This window comes from Mytilus edulis, chromosome 14 (genome assembly GCF_963676685.1).
Source record: "Mytilus edulis chromosome 14, xbMytEdul2.2, whole genome shotgun sequence".
Classification (NCBI taxonomy): domain Eukaryota; kingdom Metazoa; phylum Mollusca; class Bivalvia; order Mytilida; family Mytilidae; genus Mytilus; species Mytilus edulis.
In genome coordinates, this window is record NC_092357.1 from 2807232 (window position 1) to 2827712 (window position 20481).

A 20481-nucleotide genomic window follows, 5' to 3' on the forward strand; every position below is an offset into this window, starting at 1 on the left:
TGGCAAAAAGACACAGGTTTCTAAAAGTAGTTTTTCCTGGACGGCCACGAAACATTTAGATATTGGTAGAAGATATTAGAAGTCATTATGATAGCCACAATTTTTTATGAGTATTCTGACTTGTTTGTACATATTTGTTTAATAAGATCGGCAGCTCAGAATATACACAAGCAGCAAGCTATTCGACAAACATACGCTTGTGGTTTAGTTGTCTATTGGTAGAAGTGTTGCTATGTTCGGAACATAAGGTATAGAGAAGACCCTAAAAGTTTTATTAATACAAACACTTACTTCCAGCTTTACAAGTTTTTTTCTTTTTTAAGAAAAATGATTTGATTACAATCATTATCATAATGGTGACTGATAAGTTTCATACACCGTCAACGCATTTCAAAACTCTATCAGCAGGAGGTCCGATTTAACTTCGTATCATGTTGAATTTATTATTTCGACCAATATATTGTGCAACTTGTAACAATCTTAAATGTTAGAACGATATATGAGAATCGTTCTGTTATTGTTAGGTAGATCTGCAGCTTACATGGATCACACACTACAACACAATATATGAATACACCGATTAATCCAAGCAGATGTTATACTACCTGTTTTACTTAGTATATCTAATTATTGATAACAGAAACTTATGTTTAAGAAAACACAACTGTACTTATACTTGTACTTACGTCCTTATTTCTTATGTTTGGATCAGAATCGTTGTCTAACAAAAGAGTAGCTATCGCCTGGTCATCTTTTTTGGCAGCTATATGTAACGCAGTAGTTCCATACTTGAAGGTAGAAAACATCAAATATTAAAGTGAATAACTATAGTTTAGTTAAAATCATTTGCATATGTTGTTTGCAACGACAGTATTCTCCATGTGTGATATTAAATTATTATGGTATGTTAACACATTGATGATAACTGTTTGTTTATATCTATTAAGTTAAGACAAGTCATGTCTCTGTATACGCACTTATCTATGTTGCTTTAATTTGAATATTTCATTCTAAGCTTTCGTACAGGGTAACTGTAAGAGGAAGTCATGTGATCACACTTTAACACAAATAGAGTTTATTTAATAGTCCGGTAACTATCTTTTTTTACCTGCAGCTGCAATAGTTCGAGTTGTTTTCGCGACAGCAAAAAAAAAAACAAAAATGTACTGCATTTGATTTGATATTGGATATATTGGTCAACAGGGATTAGATAAAGAACAAAATCAAATACGTTGTAGTAGCACATCTGAGAAGTCATTTATCTCTTTGTGAAAGAGGGGCGAAAGATACCAGAGGGACAGTCAAACACATAGATCGAAAATAAACTGACAACGCCATGGCTTTGGAATAAAAAGACAAACAGAGAAATAGTAGTACACAAGACACAACTTAGAAACTAAAGACAAAGCAACACGAACCTTACCCAACATTGGGGGTGATCTCAGGTGCTCCAAAAGGGTTAGCAGATCATGCTCCCATATATCATCCGTCGTGTTGCTCATTTTATTGCAAACCCGGTAAATGGTCTTATTCGGTAGGTCACATTCGTGGCAAAAAGCAAGTGGATTGGAGTTATGACATTAGGATCCTATCCGATATCAACTGGCGATAGCGTCTTTAAAAACTTCTCCATTTAGATCTTTTGGTTTAAAAGTGTCCTAGTGAGTAGCAACCTTATCAATAATCTTTCAAGGATATCATATAGGTATAACAAGCCCGGAAATAGTAATTAAGAGATATATACTCATTATGCAGGCGCTGCTGGAATGTTCTGCATCGAAATGGAAAGATCATAATTGGAAAGCTGAAATCATCTATTTTGTCGTAAAGTTTTGTTTGCAATCGATTCTTATTGTCAATTTTCAGATGTAAACTAAGATATGAGGCTGATATAATTGTAACTGTTGTATTCATTATCAGTCAGTTTCAGATAATTTTTTGTTTGATCAGAGTGATTCTTTACAAAGTAGGATGTATTCCTCCCCAAGATAAGATACTTGCATCTACGTTCGCTATTTTGTTTAATGCAATTCCAACTCTTTCAATTTGTTCATTTAGATTGGAACGGGGAATACTTGTGTAAGATGTAGAAAAGTGTTTTAATTAGTGTTGTCAACGGTTAACCGGTTAACCGGTTAATCGGTCGAACGACCGAATACCGAATACCAAAAACGTTAACCGGTTAACCAGACTTTTTTCAATTTTGACAGATTTAATATAGATTTGTATTGAAATCATTAAATAGTTAGGTTTTATTTAAAAATTGTCGTCTTGGTAATTAATTTGACAGATCAATTGTCCAGTAAATTGATTGCTATTGTTAATCCTATACACATAAAATTAATTAGAACTTGTCTCTCAGCTCGGGGCAGGATCTTAAAGAAACATAATTAGTATACATGTTTTTTTAACAGTAACTTTAAATCAGTAAGCGATTAAATTTTACGATTTACTTCATTATTTCGTTTCTGATCTAATATTGTGTAAACCTTCACCTAAATGTACAACCTCCGTCGCGCAAGACTTAGTCTTAATTTAAACGAAATACTAACTAAAAATTTGTGAAATGCAAACCAATGTGAATGTACTCAATGTATACTTGATAGTACGAGTAACATGCAAACAAAGTTCAGAAACGGTGACCTATAGTTGTGAATTTCTGTGTCATTTTGATCTCGTGTGGAGAATTGTCTCATTGGCAATCATCTTCTTTTTTATACTTAATCATTTAAATTGAAATACTCCACATCATTTTCGGAGTCAACAAGTGAAAAGGAAAGAATAATCAGTTTCAGACATATTCAATTTTACGAGATCAAGAAGGTTTTTCTATTTTTCAATCTGAAGTTGGTACAAACGCTATAGTTGATACGGTGTAGTTGATTATTAAAAGTCAAACTTCGCCAGGAATCCTCAAAGACAAGCCTTATGACAAAGAGGACAAACTTCAATTCTAAAAACTTAAATTTATGACTTGGATGAAAGATTGTTAAATTGACACTCATACCACATGTTATATCTATGTGTAGGGTACTATTGATAAGGCTTACAAGCACCAACTTAAACTACCGGTTAACCGGTTAATCGGTCGAACGATTATCCGAGTAACCGGTTAGGCAAAAGTGTACGATTTGACAACACTAGTTTTAATACTATTGCAAGATGGGCAAGTCTTACATTGCATGTACTCTAAAAGATCTTTCGATTTTTTCAGTACCTACATCTGATTCACGCCACCTTTAGCATATACAGTTTAACAATAACTTTCAAGCCCAGCTTTGGTTGCTGATAAAGAGATGTTAATAATTTAAAAACGGGTTTCTTGAAGCAATTGGAGACCCATCAATATTCAGTTGGTCGTAAGGACACTTGTGTAGGTGTCAGTCAACGAATTATTTACTCAAATTTAGAACGTATATATATGTAAAAGTAGCCCTACTTTGACACAAAGTAATACTTTTGATGTCATTGTTTACTTAAACTTACCAAGACATTTGCAGAAATGAAACTTTTGGTGAACGAGAAATGTGTATAGACCATTTTGAGCCAAAATTTACTTGTCAATGAGTTTGTATGAAAAATTCAGGATTAATTTGCTACATAGTATACTAATTAAATATATTAAGAAAACCAGGGGTTATTTTTGGAGTAGTTGTTTTCTCAAAGGCAATAGAGGTGATACATGTTCAACCCAGGATATACCTGGTTTCTAAGAAGTTAAGGTAAAATATTTAGAAAGCTGTGAAAATTGCAAAATTTGGTTGAACAGATACGGATTTTTAATTGGTGGTCTGACACCTGTAGTCAAGGTATCCAATATAGTGATGGAAGTTCTTCATTTTTTGGTTGAAATTCCAAAGAAACATAGGACAGACCTATGATTATCCAGGATTTCCTTTTTAGTAAGTATCGTGAGGGTATATGTTAAGTTTTCAAATGCATTGTCAATACCTCATTCATTTACCCAGCATTTTATGTAATGAGATTTACTCACAAAAATGAGGTTATTTGGGACTTAATCTGCAGAGACAAAAACATATTTTTTTGATGGAGTTAGGACAAATGTTTTGCATCAATTGGGTTTTTGAAGATTGGTAAAGGCTGGGTATTGATATACCCATTTACTTTTGTAGTTCTGATTTTTATCAACCACCTTACAGCCTTAATTCATTCTGAAATAGTATATAAATCTTCTTTCTTGCGTTCTGCTCATTGCCTTGCATAGTCTTCGACTGAATCCATAAGTATTTTGAAGTTGTATTTTTCAATTGGTGGATTTAGGCTTAAGATATTGCAGACCTTTGGATAATACATTCCGCAAGGTATTGTTATTGATAATGTTGAGGTCTCCGGTTATAAATTAGTTTAGCATGGTAAAGATGGGTGCAGTACTAAACTGTACAGCTAGTTAACTTCATAAGCAGACTTTATGACTGGTTAGAGTTAACCGTTGACCGGTTTTATGACTACTGTGACCAGTCCTAGGGCAGAATGTGTGTTAACTTGAAAAGCAGACTTGATCATACATGTAGGACTTTTTAATGATTGCCCGAACAGGTCCATGGCCAAAATTGAAGTTAACTTTGTACGAAGTTAACTTTGCCAAAAGTAGTCCATTACACAAGTTAACTAATAACCAGGTCTGCTATCAAAAATCAAACCAGACCTGTTCTTATAAAAGTTAACTTTGGTTTGGTCCATGATAAAGTTAACATGATCCAAAGTTAACTTTGGTCTGGTCCGCTCCTTTAAGATAAAGTTAAATTAATCCAAAGTTCACTTGAGATAAAGTTAACTTAAACCCAAGTTAACTTTGGTCTGGTCTGCTTTTCAAAGACAAAGTTAACATAATGCATAGTTAACTTTTAAACAGGACTGCTTTTATTGTATGTATCAACGTGGTAAAGAATATCATGGAGACCGATTAAAAAGCAGATCTGTCCCTAAGATTGACAGGACTTCTCTGTTAAATTATAGCAAACTTGTCCACAGGTCTGATATGGTCTGGTCCGGTCAAGCAGACCTGTCCACATGTTTGATCTGGTCAAGCAGACCTCGAGCAGACCTGTTCACAGGTCTGGTCTGGTACATTGAAGCTTATTTTGTTACTCAAGATACTGTTTTGATGAGTGACAAATTATTGTATTGGTAGGTGACTTTAATAACAAAAAAATATTTGTCTTTTGTTCTTTGGTTGTATTTTAGGTTTTTTAAAACAATTGGGGTAATTAATAGTGTTTTATTTTTATTTCAGTGATTGAACTATCATTTACCTGTAAGAAACAGTTATGCTACCTTTAGCTGTCCAATATTTTTAAGAAAGAGGACGGTTATTCTTAAAAAAATATTGGTCTGTGAATGGTAACATAATGGTTTCCCAAAGGTAAATGATAGTTCAATCAATAAAATAAAGAACGGATAAAGCAATTGAATGACGATACAACAATGTTACAATGTCTAAATTGATAGAGATATGTCTTAAGCTTATCACCAGGTGAATAATACAACAGGTATATTTTACATGATTTACCTGTACCATGGATGGCATAATGGAATCGTTCAAATTTTATCATTTTAGAAATACCGAATATCACTTCAAATATATATTGCTGCATAGTTGTAGACATATTTGTTCATACACAATGACCTCGATTTCCTAACCTACTGTCACGTGCATATAACATCTAATGATATGTAACAGTCATATTAAACCGAAGGATATTCATCTACTGTAACATAACAGCATATGTGGGGTTCGTAATCTAGACACACGTATCAATTGTTCTTATATTTTTTCATTTTATAAATGATCAGTTCTGTACAATATGGCGTCAAGGGAATACACTCTATTGTCAGCTTATTTTCTATTAAATTTCTGATAAATGCCAATATATGTAAACTGTCGTCTGCAAGTTTTTGTCCTGCTTTTTTCACAGTAAAATGTTCCGAAACATGTTCATGAAGAACTGATACATCTAGAGGCGGAGGCCTAATATACCAAGCATAAACAAAAACAATGTTAGTATTTTTAATAACATGAACTCCTTTCAATGTCAAATACTAACATGATGACGACCATAACATGGAAAATAAAGACGAAGACGATGACGAAAATGATGATCAATTAACACAATGGACTTATAAAGAGACTGATTAATTTCTATACATTATTATATTAATGAAAAAACCCGGATACATGACCAAAAGTGATGTCAACATAGAAAGACACTTTATCATACCCATTGGTGCAATGCAGGACCTAGCATGCATTATCCATTAAGAACTGGACATATTTTTAGTCAGAATATTTTTCGGAAACTTGTTGGATTATGCACAGACAGTTTACATTGTATCCATTATAGCTTATATATGTACCATAGGGATACCAGACTTACTATACGGTACATACATTATAATGTGTTGTGTATTTTGATCAAAGATACATCTGGGTGCTGATCTAGAGCTGAGTGTCCCCTTACTAATTTGTTTATGAAGTTTAATAATAATGAGCAAGTTACCCCCGTCTGTTCGATTACTGAATAATTCGAACTATGCCATTCTATTGAAAATATCAGAACCAATCGACCAGACTGTTAAGTGCCTCAAATGTCTTCAATGCATGTTTATATCATTTTAACAAGCACTACTAAGCACTCTGTACTATAGTAAACAGTAGTTAACATATTACATGCATGGCCAAACACATGTACAAACGCACTGGATGTTGGTTTTTTTTCCCGTTTCTTTGTGATATTAATTTTAAAGACTAATTTTTAGAACAAATGATTAGTTTTTATAAGATTTATTATCTTTATCACGGTCACCTTTATAAATGTATGCTTCTAATTGTGTTTATTGAAATAAAGTTGTGAAGTGGGTAGTTCCTTTAGAAATATTGACAAGTTTTAACCACTCTTGAACTTAAAAAAGAGAAAATAATAGTTTTCTACTGTGTTATCTATGATATAAATCCAACGATTGCCAATAAGACAACCATTTGTCAAAATTCAAATGAAGTGGATGTACGTAATGATAAAAGAAGGAAGCAATATACCAAAAGGAGAGTCAAACTTATAGACAGAAAGTACAATGACAATGCCATGGCTAAAATTAAAAAGACAAACAGACAAATTATAGTACAAAAGACACAGAAGATAAGTAACCATACATTGTAGGCTTTCAACAATGTGAAAAACATATAACGTATTGTCCGCTATAAATGACCGGGACAACTAACAACCTATTTCATCACAAAAATAGTTACGAAAAACTAATATGTCAGACATGAACGAACGACAAACAATGATATACAGAACCCAGCTGTAGGACATACATAATTAAGCGGGGTGAATATGTTCGTTAACGCTGAATTCTACCTCTAACCTTGTATAGTTGCGTTCAGGGTTTCCGCTGGCGGTCGTCATTTCGTAAGTTGCGAAAAAATAAGAATTGTGGCGACCAAAATTCGTCATTGGCAAAAGAAATATATAAAACGATTTATTTTCAACCATCATGTTTATTTACTTTTTTCGGGTTTTTGGACTTTACCTGATAAGACAATACTCGGAATTCACCTTAAACTCGTTAAGATTTTGACAGAAAATCAATAATCAGCTGATTGTATTGTATAGCTATCGACATTAAAGGACTAATTAATAAAGGTGTTGATTGTATTATATGACAAAATGATATGATTAAATGGCGCCCGTCACATGTCACATAAAGGATTTATTAACCACTTTGTGACGCACGTGTTTGAAGCAAAATTTTGACGACTCCTCTCCTTCTCTTAATGATAGTCCAGAAAAGAAAGCTGTTGTTATGACAAAAAATGTACAAAAGCAAGAAAGTTCTCCGATTTAAAACTTAATTATTTAACTTTGAAATCGATAATTAATTTGAGTGGGAACTTAAAAATCTATTCAGTGACACACGTGTTTCAAGCATAGTTTTACATTTTTACGTTGGTCTAGAAAAGAAAACTGTCGTTATAAAGACATCTTTAAAAAAGGTTGGGAACTACCTCTCGAATGATAGTAACCCTTCAATGTAATGACTACACCTTATATCAGGGATCAATTTCAAGTGAGAAAAAAAATGTTTTGTTGTAAAAACCTCTTCGTAGTATAAAAGGACACATGTTTATATTTTTAAAGAAACTTTCCCAAAGAACTGTACATCTTTCAGGTATCCAGGATTTTTTTATATTTCAGGACATATCTTCTTTATTATAAAAGTAAGTGGCCCGCCTTCTTTTAAAGTTGTTTAAAATATTATCAAGCCCTATAAAGGTCTTTTTTCTAAAATTTAATGTTTAGTATTTGTCATTACAATGTAGGCTCTGGGACAAGTTTGAGAGAATAATCATAGACAGCAATTGGGCAAACTCATCTTATTTAGGGGAGGTGGAAGGAAAATTTTAAAAGAAAAATAGATTTGTTTTACTTGGCGAAAAAAATGTAATAAAGTGGCGAAACATATATTGTGTTGGCGAAAGAGGTGTCGAAAAAATAAAATAATTGACCCAGGGGAAACCCTGGTTGTGTTGCAGCACAACATACGATTGAAGTGTTTCACATCCGTTGTAAACGGACTAACTTATTAGAACGATACAAAGCAGACACACATTTATAACAAAAAGACCAGACTCCCTTTGGAAATAGATATTACATAATTAGTCATAACACATCATGTTTTCAGTTAATTGTCGTGTATGCATCCGTATGATGCTGATATGAAAAGGATTCAGATTTTAAGCAAACCTGGTGATTATTAGTAATGTGGATTACTAACTCTGATTGTATGAATAAAAAGTTAAGGATTTTTCAATAGCCAGGAATTATAATGCCTATCTAGTAAAAAGTAAACTCACAAAAATATTGAACTCCTGCACTCTACAATGATTGTCACATTCTGGCTTTATATCAGTAGTTCGCCTGTTATATTGCTAATGTACAACTTGCCTTGTGATGAACATTGATCTCAATAAGCAATACATTCATAAAACATTTTTAAAAGCTAACAAGTTGTTACTGTTGGCATAACGGAGTTACTTATCTTTAAAAAAAAAAGAAATCAGAAAGGATTCAACAGACGCAGAAATAAATACGTGTGATACACGATTGAAATAAATTCATACAACAAAATTAAGGCTAAACATTTGTTATTGTTTGCGTTTGTTTTCGGTGTACACAAATAGAAGTATACGATCTTAATATTAAATATTGAAGACTTGATCACTTTGAAAGGCCGCTGGTCAAAATACCACATGTGTAGATAGTCGGTAAGATAAATTCGTGACACTGTGTGCTAATGACCTAATACGAGATATATGGGGTTTTACCCCAAATGGATTTTTTTGACTCCATATATCTCGTATTAGGTCACTAACACACCATGTAACTAATATCATCTGACTGTATATTTGTCAAAATATTCGTTTGTTCCATACTTAACAATATTATCATTTGGTATTTTGCAATTTTGCAGTACATATATTATCTTTTGTTATAAACAATGTTTTTTTTTTTGTGATAAACATGCAAAGATAGTTGCGGAATATAAAGAATGCAAACCTACATTTTGTTAGCGTCGTTATCTTTTGGGTTTCGTCTTTGTTTACGTTTTTATCAGACGTAAATATTCAAACCTTTATGAAATTTATAAAACTTATAGAAATATCAACCCGAATACCAATTTTTATTGAAACGTGAAATATTTTCAGTTCTTATATGTAAACAAAATATCATATCTTGTGTTATTTTCCAAACAGTGCTGTTTATGTAATTTTGAGTACATGTCAGTTGAAGAATGTTTATATTTTATGTCGTATGATAGTAGTTCATCACATTTGAAATGTCATTGATTGTAAGCTTCGTTACTAGAATTGTTTCAATATAACCTATTGTTCTCTAGATATATTGTCACCTCAACCTTAGGAACAGTTTTCAATCAACAATGTTTTTTTTCTTCGTTTTTTTGCATTTTACAGTGTTTGTTTTGAACAATAAAGATACTTTGTTTAAGAGTATCCAACCACACAACATAAATATTAATTTGTTGAGTTTGACATACACATATGATGCAGTTAATTAGGTTTTTGTTATTGCCAATCATACAATATAATTGTAAGTTTAACGTATAATCTACTAACCTCATTCTTTATATTGAGATCAATACCACCATCAATCAGAAACGTGACGATTTCTGTATTTCCGTGCATTACAGCAATGTGCAGAGCAGTGTTGCCATACTGGATAGACAACAAAATAACAATATTAACATAATATGAAATTAATCAGGAATCAATCTTTTACAATAAAGGGAGTAAATAAAGGCAACAATAGTATACCGCTGTTAAAACAGCATAAACTCGCACTAAACGTAAAGTCAAACTGGTACCCGATATCAGATTATAATATTATACTATTTACCGGATTTGTAATAACATGAGCAACACCACAGGTGCCACATATGAAATAGGATATGCTTACCCTTAACCCTGAGATCACTTACAGTTGTTGTGGGGTTCGTGCTACTTAGTCTTTATTTTTCTATGTTTTGTGATGTGTTCTATTAATTGTCTGTTTGTCTTTTTCTTTCCAGCCATGGCGTTGTCAGTAGATTTTCGATCTATGAGTTTGAATGACCCTTTAGTATGTGTTGCCCCACTTTTGTATTGATACTTTATGTCATAACATTAGTGAATTAAGCAGACACTTTGTTTTTCTTGTCTTGCATTCTACAAAATGTTCCTCTATCAGGAACACGCAAAAAACAACATTACCTTGTTCTGTGCATTTTTATCAATACCAGCATCAATTAGCAATTCGATGATTTCTGTGTTTCTGATCCGTGCAGCATTGTGAAGTGCAGTTCCGCCATTCTAAATAAAAAAAAAAGCATACGTTTTAAAATAGCATTAAATGATAACGAAAGCAACTAATGTTAAAAATAGAATAAAACAACACAGCGTCGCACTATTTCAAGTCAATCAAATTTGAATAAGAAATTATCAATATTACATTACATTTGAGTATAATTTGACGTTAATAAGTCCAAAACATTAAAATCCATATCATAAAAATCATCATCATACACATTGAAACAATACGAAGGCTGTACCCAAACATTTTCGTAGCATTTTCTACTTTCAAGTCCATGTGATATATATTTAAACGACAATAAGTTGGAAATAGTATGCTTCAACCAATTATTTCATTTCAGAATAATAAGGCTACACACATACACACTGTGTGACATAAAAGACTTTGAAAGGCATGCGTTACTTGATATATTATATATATAGGAAAATAGTATTTATATTCTTACTTGTGGAACTTGCAAGCTGCAGTATTTTATTGAAACAGAAACTAAATTCAACATCAGACTTAACAATCACCGGTCGTTCTATACAAAAGGAGGAAACTGTCCAATTACGAGACACCTCTTAAGAACAGGACATACTTTTGATAATATCACCTTTCAAATAATTGAGGTAAACCAAAATTGGGACTCCGAAAAAAGAAAACAGATGCATCAGCTACGTACTCTAAAACACTGATATATATATATATATTCGAGTCTAAATTAAAAACTACGTTCAAACCTATGATTGTTTTTGGATAAAAACCACAATTTTTATACGTGTGCATATTTAACAAATTTCGTTGTAGAAGGGTCTAAATACAGCACAAACAACATTTTCCAAAAGACAAAAAAAGTGAAGAAGTTTATTTAAACAAAACGCATTTGACTAACAGATCGAACAACTGATGTTCTTTAACCCTGCTGACTGCCACTGTTGATTGCAAAATAGAATTGATCACAAGATGTAACAAAATGGATCTTAATATAAATTTAATACTAAACAGAAAACAATTAACTTGTGGCCACGATGTTATGCCACAAACATAAGGTGTTAATATTTTTTTGTACACCAGATCCGGATTTCGACAATAAAGGTCTCTTCGGTGATATTAGGGATCGAAACGGTATGAGGAAGGCCATATAAAATGTACCCTCATTTTTTGATAGACTCTTGAATTGTAAGAGTCAATGTAGGATGAACAGATCATATACACCGGAGGGAAAATATGATACAAGCCCAAACGAAAAAAAAATAAATAAACGAGTCAAAATTAAAAACTACGTTCAAACCTATGATTGCGTTGACTAAAAACCGCAATTTTTATACGTGTGCATGTAAAACAAATTTCGTTGTAGAAGGGTTTAAATACAGCACAAAAAAAAACATTTTCCAAAATACCAAAAAAGTGAAGAAGTATATTTAAACAAAACGCACTTGACTAACAGGTCGAACAACTGATGCTCTTTAACCCTGCTGACTGCCATTGGCGATTGCAAAATAAAATTGGTCACAAGATGTAACAAAATGGATCTTAATATAAATTTAATACTAAACAGAAAACAATTAGCTTGTTGCCACGATGCTATGCCACAAACATAAGGTGTTAATATTTTTTTTGTACACCAGATCCGGATTTCGACAATACATGTCTCTTCAGTGATGTTAGGGATCGAAACGGTATTTGGAAGGTCATATAAAATGTACCCTAATTTTTAGTTAGACTCTTGAATTTTAAGAGTCAATATAGGATGAACTGATCATATAAACCAGAGCGAAAATATGATACAAGTCCAATATATATAATGATATAGATAAATGCAAGAAATCTAGCAACTGACATGTCTGTCCTTACAAGTCGCATTACGTCTGAGAATTATGCAGTGCAGATAATACTGATTGGTGGTAATGTGAAGGGGAACGTCATAAGTATTCATGGATATCTGGTTGAGGAATAGAGAATAGTCAGCGATAACGTCTAAGAAAGTTTGTTTATTTGTACATGAAAGATGTTTCAAGTACTGCATAAAATATCAATTACAAAAATCAAACAAACAAATGAATTGTGTATGTATATACTATTACTGTAACTCACATTGTCTTGATAGTTGACATTTGCTCTTCCCTCTAAACATCTCTTTATTGTCTGCGTGTCACCCCAACTAGCAGCAGTAATTAGAGCCTGTATAACATAAAACAACTGTTCGCATGTGAAATAATTAATTCAATAAAAAAACAAAATCAAGAAATTAAAACACAACACTTAAATAAGGGCAACAGTAGAATACTGCTGTTCAAAACTCATAAATCCATGGACAAAAAAACAAAATCGGGGTAACAAACTAAAACCGAGGGAAACGCATTAAATATAAGAGGAGAACAACGACATAACACTAAAATGTAACATACATAGACAAAATCCCACGAGAATAACAAATATAACATATATATTTAACATCAAAACCAAATACATGAATTTGGGATAGACAAGTACCGTGACACGTCTTATCGCAATGTGAATTTACACTCAAAAATAAGAGAAAACAAACGACACAACGTTATAATGTAATACACACAGAAACGAACATCGGGGCTTCAAAAAATAGCCGGATTCTCCTAACTTGTACACGAAGGATCCAATCAGAACACATCCTGTAAGAGGATGCTGACACTCTACAATGAGTATACTACTGATATAAAAAAAAACCAAGGTATCTGCAACACTAATCAATTCAAAACTAAAACAAAAATAAAAAATTGTGGATTTTTGGAATTTTGATCTGAGTTTTATTTCTTTTTTCTTTTTTAAAGTTTAAAATTTTGAAAGGTTCACCAAATAATTAGAATTTAAAAATTCAAATAATGTTTTTGAATTTGATTGTTTATATTTTACATCAGCACTAAACGTAGGGATGTATTCTTCTGACGTTTCAGTCTCGTTCAGTCTCATTGAATTTTGGTTCTGAAATTAATTCAAAAACATGTTATACAAGTGGAAAATAGATTTGAATTTGATAATAATCGTAATCAAACTTAATTCTGTGAACGAATTGTGTATTTCCAATAAGTAGTTTTAGAGTAATGAAATTTTACGTTTAAATACTAATCAAGATTTTTTTTCACGATAATAGCCCAAAATTGGGTAAAAATTGATAAAAAATGGAAAAATCATCAAAATTTGGTACTTTTTAATGACCTATAGCAAAAACGAAAAGTGCACCAGCATTTGCATTTTTCTTCACAATTTTTGTTTACAGTCTTATAAACCAAACAATAAGGTTTAGAATTCTAGAAATTGTTGGCTCCTCAGAGGTATACATCCTTAAAAAGCAGTTTTAGTTTGGCAGCCTACTACAAAAATCATGCTCAGGATATACAAGCTTGAGACTTTGTAAGAACATCCCTTTAGGTGTATCTAATCATATGAGGGGAGTTGCCACGAAAATGAACATCTTAACGACCATCTTGGATTTTCTGTCTAATCTCTTTTGTTTGTATTGTATCCAAAATATTTAAGGAATGACTGTAATATTTTTCTGTCTATGAAGAAAAAACATAAAAAATATGGTGAACACTGAAAAATGCGAGTAGCGGGTTATCTAATAGTGTGCACCACATTTGTTGAGGTAATTTCGAATAGACAAAAAAAAATTATTATAGTCATTTCTTATAATTTAATTCTAAATTCCATTTTAAACCGTAGAAAACCATGAAAAAACGTAATTAGTAATTAGTTTATTACAGTGTCACAATCTAACTGTATACATAATATATTATACATCAGATAAAAATAGCATCAAAACATATTAGATTCCTGCTTAAAGAGACATAGGATACACTTTTTCCTTATGATCATTAAATGCATACACTGTTTAAAACATTTTTCAAAATTAAAAAAAAAAAAAATACAAACATATACTTCGTAGATCAGCATTTTTTTCACGATAAGAACAAAAAAGTTAAATTGATTTAAAAATCTTAAATAATATGCTTCAGGAAGGGATAAATCCTGCTTTGTAAAGGATCACTCTGATTCAAACAAAATATTATCTGAACCTAACAGTATCAAGATGCTTGATTTCTTGATTGACAACATATTTGTTACGTTCGGAGGACGTGTTTTTCAACAGACTATCGACATTACAATGGGAACAAATTGTTCCCCTCTCCTTGCCGACTTGTTTCTTTATTATAATGAGGTTGACTGTATACAGGAACTTCTTAGGAAGAAAGAAAAGAAGTTAGCAATATCCACTTTCTTTCTGCTATATAGATGATGTTCTTTCACTAAATAATTCAAAATTTGTTGACTATGTCGAATTCAACTTTCCCATTGAACTAGGGATAAAGGATACAGTTAAATCGGCCTCATATCTTTGACTTGCATCTATAAATTGACAATGAGGGTCGATTGAAAACAAACCTTTGCAACTAAAGAGATGAGTTCAGCTTTTCAATTTTTTACTTTCGATTTCTTAGTAGCCACATTCCATCAGCACCTGCATACGGTGTATACATCTCCCAATTGATACAATATTCCAGTGCTTGCATTTCCTATCATGAAATTTTTTATAGATGGTTGTTGCCCACAAGGAAGCTATTAAGTCAAGAGTTCCAAATGATGAAGTTGAAATCATCTCTTCGTAAATTTTACGGACACCATCACGAGTTGGTTGACCATTATGGAATATCCGTTTCACAAATAATATCGGATATGTTCCTCACGTCGTAACGACAGTCCCCTTCCCTTTCATAAATGTTATCTACCGAATTAGACTATTTACCGGCTTTCTTATCTCATAAGCAACACGACGGGTGGTGCCACATGTGGAACAGGATCTGCTGACCATTCCGGTGCACCTGAGATCACCCCTAGTTTTTGGTGGGGTTCGTGTTGTTATTCTTTAGTTTTCTATGTTGTGTCATGTGTACTATTGTTTGTCTGTTTGCCTTTTTTCATTTTTAGCCATGGCGTTGTCAGTTTATTTTAAATTTTTGAGTTTTACTGTCCCTTCGGTATGATTCGTCAATCTCTTGCAGTAGAATTTCTTTCAATAACATTTATAATCCGATACGAGATCTTTCACGAACCAAAAGCTTGACCATTGTTAGATATTCTTTCACAATCTATTATCTCGTTCAACTGAATGAAACTTGTTCGTGTTGCTTATTCTTTAGCTTTCTATGTTGTGTTATGCGTACTATTGTTTGTCTGTTTGTCCTTTTTTATTTTTAGCCATGGCATTGTCAGTTCATTGTCGATTTATGAGTTTGACTGTCATCTGGTATATTTCGTTCCTCTTTTATACAAATTATCGAACGGACAACATTCATCCATGTCATCATTCACATGTTGATCAATGTATACACAACTAAGAGGCCGCAGTCTTCAATGCCTCATGCAGAATTGATAAGAAGTTGATAAGCAAATATGTTAAAGTTTACATTGGTTAGATAGCCCAATGCATAACCCTATCTTTATACAGCACTATTTTGCCTCTGTTAGTTGTCAAAAAGTCATAAATAGTGCGATTCCTAGAAATATATCACAACCTTGTCTTCCGAGTCTTCAAATATTGTTTTTATATTTTACAATAAGGAGCATTACTTGAAACATTTTGTGTTCTTATCTTTAAATAGATTGTTCCCGCTAACATACATAATAAAGAAAATCGTTAAACAACACATATGTATATTCAAATTTTACCTTCTCAAGCTGTCTACTGTTTGTTTCCATGCTGATTGTAAGATTTCTGAAAAAAAAAAAAAAACTCGAGGTTCACTTACAATTACCATTTTACGTTCCCCTATTTCACACATAACAAATTTTTTGAATGATGATAAATATGTATCGGATATATCAGTTCGGACAATGAAATGGTTATAGTATCAAATAATGGCAAGTAATTGTTTTTAAATGATGTCCTCCTCTGGAACACCCTTTACTTTTTGGTTTTTATTTCTTATTAGGTGAAAACAAGTGAAGACAGGTTAATGTTTAACAATATCGAGTGCACTGTAAGTTATTACTTGTAGAAAATAAATATCGATCTTAATTAGTGTTAGTCAAACTGCTATATATATCAAACCAAGTTATTCATGTTTTAAAACAAAATCATATTGTTTTCAACAGGGCAAAATTTTATGAAACTAAACGAGTCAAATAGAATTGATATTCCCTTGAATAACACTAACCTAAGCAGATACAAATAAAATACTTGTTTATATATGTAATCATTAATGTTTGAATGATATGTTCCGAAATATATATCAATTATTTAAACTTCATTGCAAATTATTTAGATGTTATAATGTCACAGTTTATTTGGTTCTCTAAGGGAACAATGTCATTGGCAATCATACAGCATTTTCTTATTTTATATTAAGAATGTACACCTATTATAGACTGTCTTGGTTGGTAATGAAGTTTGTAAATTGTATTACTAAAGAACTAATTACTGTAAATACACACATTTTTCAAAGAGTTATGTTGGATAATGATATTCTATAAAAACTCAAAAATGGATTCCACTTCCATCACTTGCTTGGAAATAACTCAAGATTTTAACGAAACTGACTTTGTTAAATTAAGGCAACAGTAGTATACCTCTGTTCAAAACTCATAAATCTATGGACAAAGAACAAAATCGGGGATAACAAAACTAAAACTGAGGGAGACGCATTATATATTAGAGGAGAACAACGACACAACATCGAAATGTAACACACACAGAAACGGACTAAGCATTAGACAAAATCCGATGAGAATAACCAATAAAACATCAAAACCAAATACATGAATTTGGGATAGAAAAGTACCGTGACACGTCTTATAGTAATGTGAATTCACACTCAAATAAAGGAGAAAACAAACGACACAACGGAAACACAACGTAAACATTTTACACACACAGAAACGAACTATGATATAACAATGGCCATTTTCCAGACTTGGTACAGGACATTTTTAAAGAAAAAAATGGTGGGTTGAATTTGGTTTTGTGGCATGCCAAACCTCGCATCTCGATGGCACCGTCAACCACAACAATAAAATGACAACATACTAATACAAGACTACAATACAAATAAATAGGAGAACGTTTTAGGCAAAGAAACACATGAATAATAGATCACAAAAGGCATCAGGTTTAAAATTCATTACGTCAAAAACGCGCCTCGTCCAAACAAGACTTACCAGTGACGCCCAGAAATAAAAGTTCGAAAGTCAAAAAAATGGGTTCAAAGTTGTACAGCTCTGAGGATCAAAAGTTGAAAAAGGTTGTGTCAAATACGGCTAGGGTTTTCTGCATGTGATAAGAACATCCTTATTATATAGAACAATTTATCAAATGAATATAAAAGATTTACATGATAAAACTGACGTTTTAACTAATTACAGAAAACAAAATCCGAATACATAATACATTGAAGACCAACACAGAAAATAGACACACCCGACTCAGTCCGGGCCTGAACGCAAAAATTCATAACAAGGACGTCACATACGAAGTGGTGAAAGGGCACATATTACGTTACGCAGACATTTGAATTTCTGAAACAGCACCAAAATGACGTCATATGTGAAACCAAGAATATGATGTTGGGATACAATGAATTTCTTCATAAGTTTAAAAAAAATTTAAGGTCTTTTATTGCTATTGTTTTTCCTTTTGTCCAATTTATGTGTTTAGTCTACTAATGCAAATGCAATGGAACGCATACCAAATCTTTCACTGGACACTTTTATTGTTTTCTTCTCACATGTATTGTATCGTTTGAATTAATTAAAAGTGAATGTTACGTGCCCTTAAACAAATCCCATGTTGCACATTTTCAGAACGTTTTATATAACTTGCTGTCCGTGAGGCAGAACATTTTACTAATAGATAAAGGTTACAACAGATAATGTTAAGTCTGCCTCACTTCTTGACTTACATCTAGAAATTGACACTGAGCTTCGGTTTTAAACAAAACTGTACGACAAAAGGGATGATTTTAGCTTTCAAATAAATTTTAACTTTTCATTTCTATGTAGCAACAATCCAGCACGGCATACATACGGAGTTGTATCTCGCAATTTATACGATATTCCCGATCTGCTTACCCTTCTGTAGCACCTGGGAGCATTCCCATTTTTAGTAGGGCTCGTCTTTAGTTTTCTTTTCTTGTTTACTATAATTTGTATGTTTGTCTTTTTTTCTATTAAGCCATTGTATTGACATTTTATTTTCGATCGATGAATCTGGTATCTTTCGCCCCTTGGCTTTTTCAAATGTATAAGAAGACAAGAATATTAAAACCTATTATGCATATCATAACCTACCCTCATGGTCGGATGTATTACTATTTAGAGGACAATGTAGTAGGTCGACATTTAAACTCATTAACATGATTGATATTTCCTGGCGAAAAACACCCAGAAAATACCAATGTTAAAAGATCAACTTCAAACAATGCAGTTCTCGAGATTGTGTCAGGCTTCTATGTATTATGTATTTCTGTGTGTGTTACATTGTAGTGTTGTGTGGTTGTTCTCCTCTTATATTTAATGCGTTTCCCTCAGTTTTAGATTGTTACCCCGATTTTGTTTTTTGTCCATGGATTTATGAGTTTGAACATCGGTATACTACTGTTGCCTTTATTTATGCATATTTTATTTACAGAAAATAGTATTGCAATTTTCCATATCAAAACATAAATAAAATATCACAAAGGCCATGCAGTATTGTGATTTATAAACTATCATTTGGTCGTACAAATACAAACAAATAATCATTTTATCAATTGTTTAACTCAGTCGGTATTTGTGCGTGATGATCATACATGAAACATCAACCAATGATAATTAATTCCGAGAAAAAATATTGATTATGTATGATATGACAACTTCTTACATTTCAACTCAGGTGATGACCAATTCAATATTAAAACATCACTTTTTGTAATAACGGAAAACAATCCATTTCAAATAATGAATTCTTTTTTTATCTAATATTTACAAAACCTTTGATTATTTTATCCAACTCGGAATACTGAAGAACACTGACTCTACACTGAAACAAAGGACACTCTCTGCTGACTTAAGCTTGAGATTAGAACTGGACATCAGTCACCTGTATACTGAAAATGTAAGTAATGACTATAAAAAAAACCTCTTCCTTTTGCAGAAGGTCAGGGATTAAAGAGTGGTTAAGATAAACGTAAAGTAGTAAAAGTAGTAAAAAGTGTCATTGTTGATGCATTACTAAACAATGTGCATCCTACAATACGTTTCATACATACATAATATAAAAACATCCCTGTTTGTACGGACTTCGTCAATGACAAAAAATCCATTACCGTATATTTGGCTATAAAAGACTCTGACTTTATAAGTATGAATTAATGCAATTGAATGAAATGATAATGAACTACGGGCTTATGGCCAGAGACAGGGACATGGCAATGTTGCGGGGTATACGAAGATGTGGTGTGAGAGTCAACGAGACAACTTTCCATCAAAGTTAAATTTAAGATTTATAGGTCAAAGTACGGCCTTCAAGTTTGGTTGAGATTAAACCTGTCTTTACCATGGACAGTGGTGTAACATATCAAGTTTAAAGACACAATGGTTA

General features: G+C 32.3%; 1 protein-coding gene across 1 annotated transcript; it reads right to left on the bottom strand.

Annotated features, from left to right (window-relative positions):
• Positions 1–650: 650 nt before the first annotated feature.
• Positions 651–19000, bottom strand: LOC139503380 (ankyrin repeat-containing protein DDB_G0279043-like). Its single transcript, XM_071293151.1, has 7 exons — positions 18972–19000; positions 16575–16620; positions 13761–13829; positions 12963–13049; positions 10787–10885; positions 10154–10252; positions 651–788 (listed from the first exon to the last, which is right to left on the bottom strand). Exons 1-7 carry the CDS (start codon positions 18998–19000, stop codon positions 651–653), a joined length of 567 nt encoding a protein of 188 aa, XP_071149252.1.
• Between the last annotated feature and the right edge of the window lie 1481 nt (positions 19001–20481).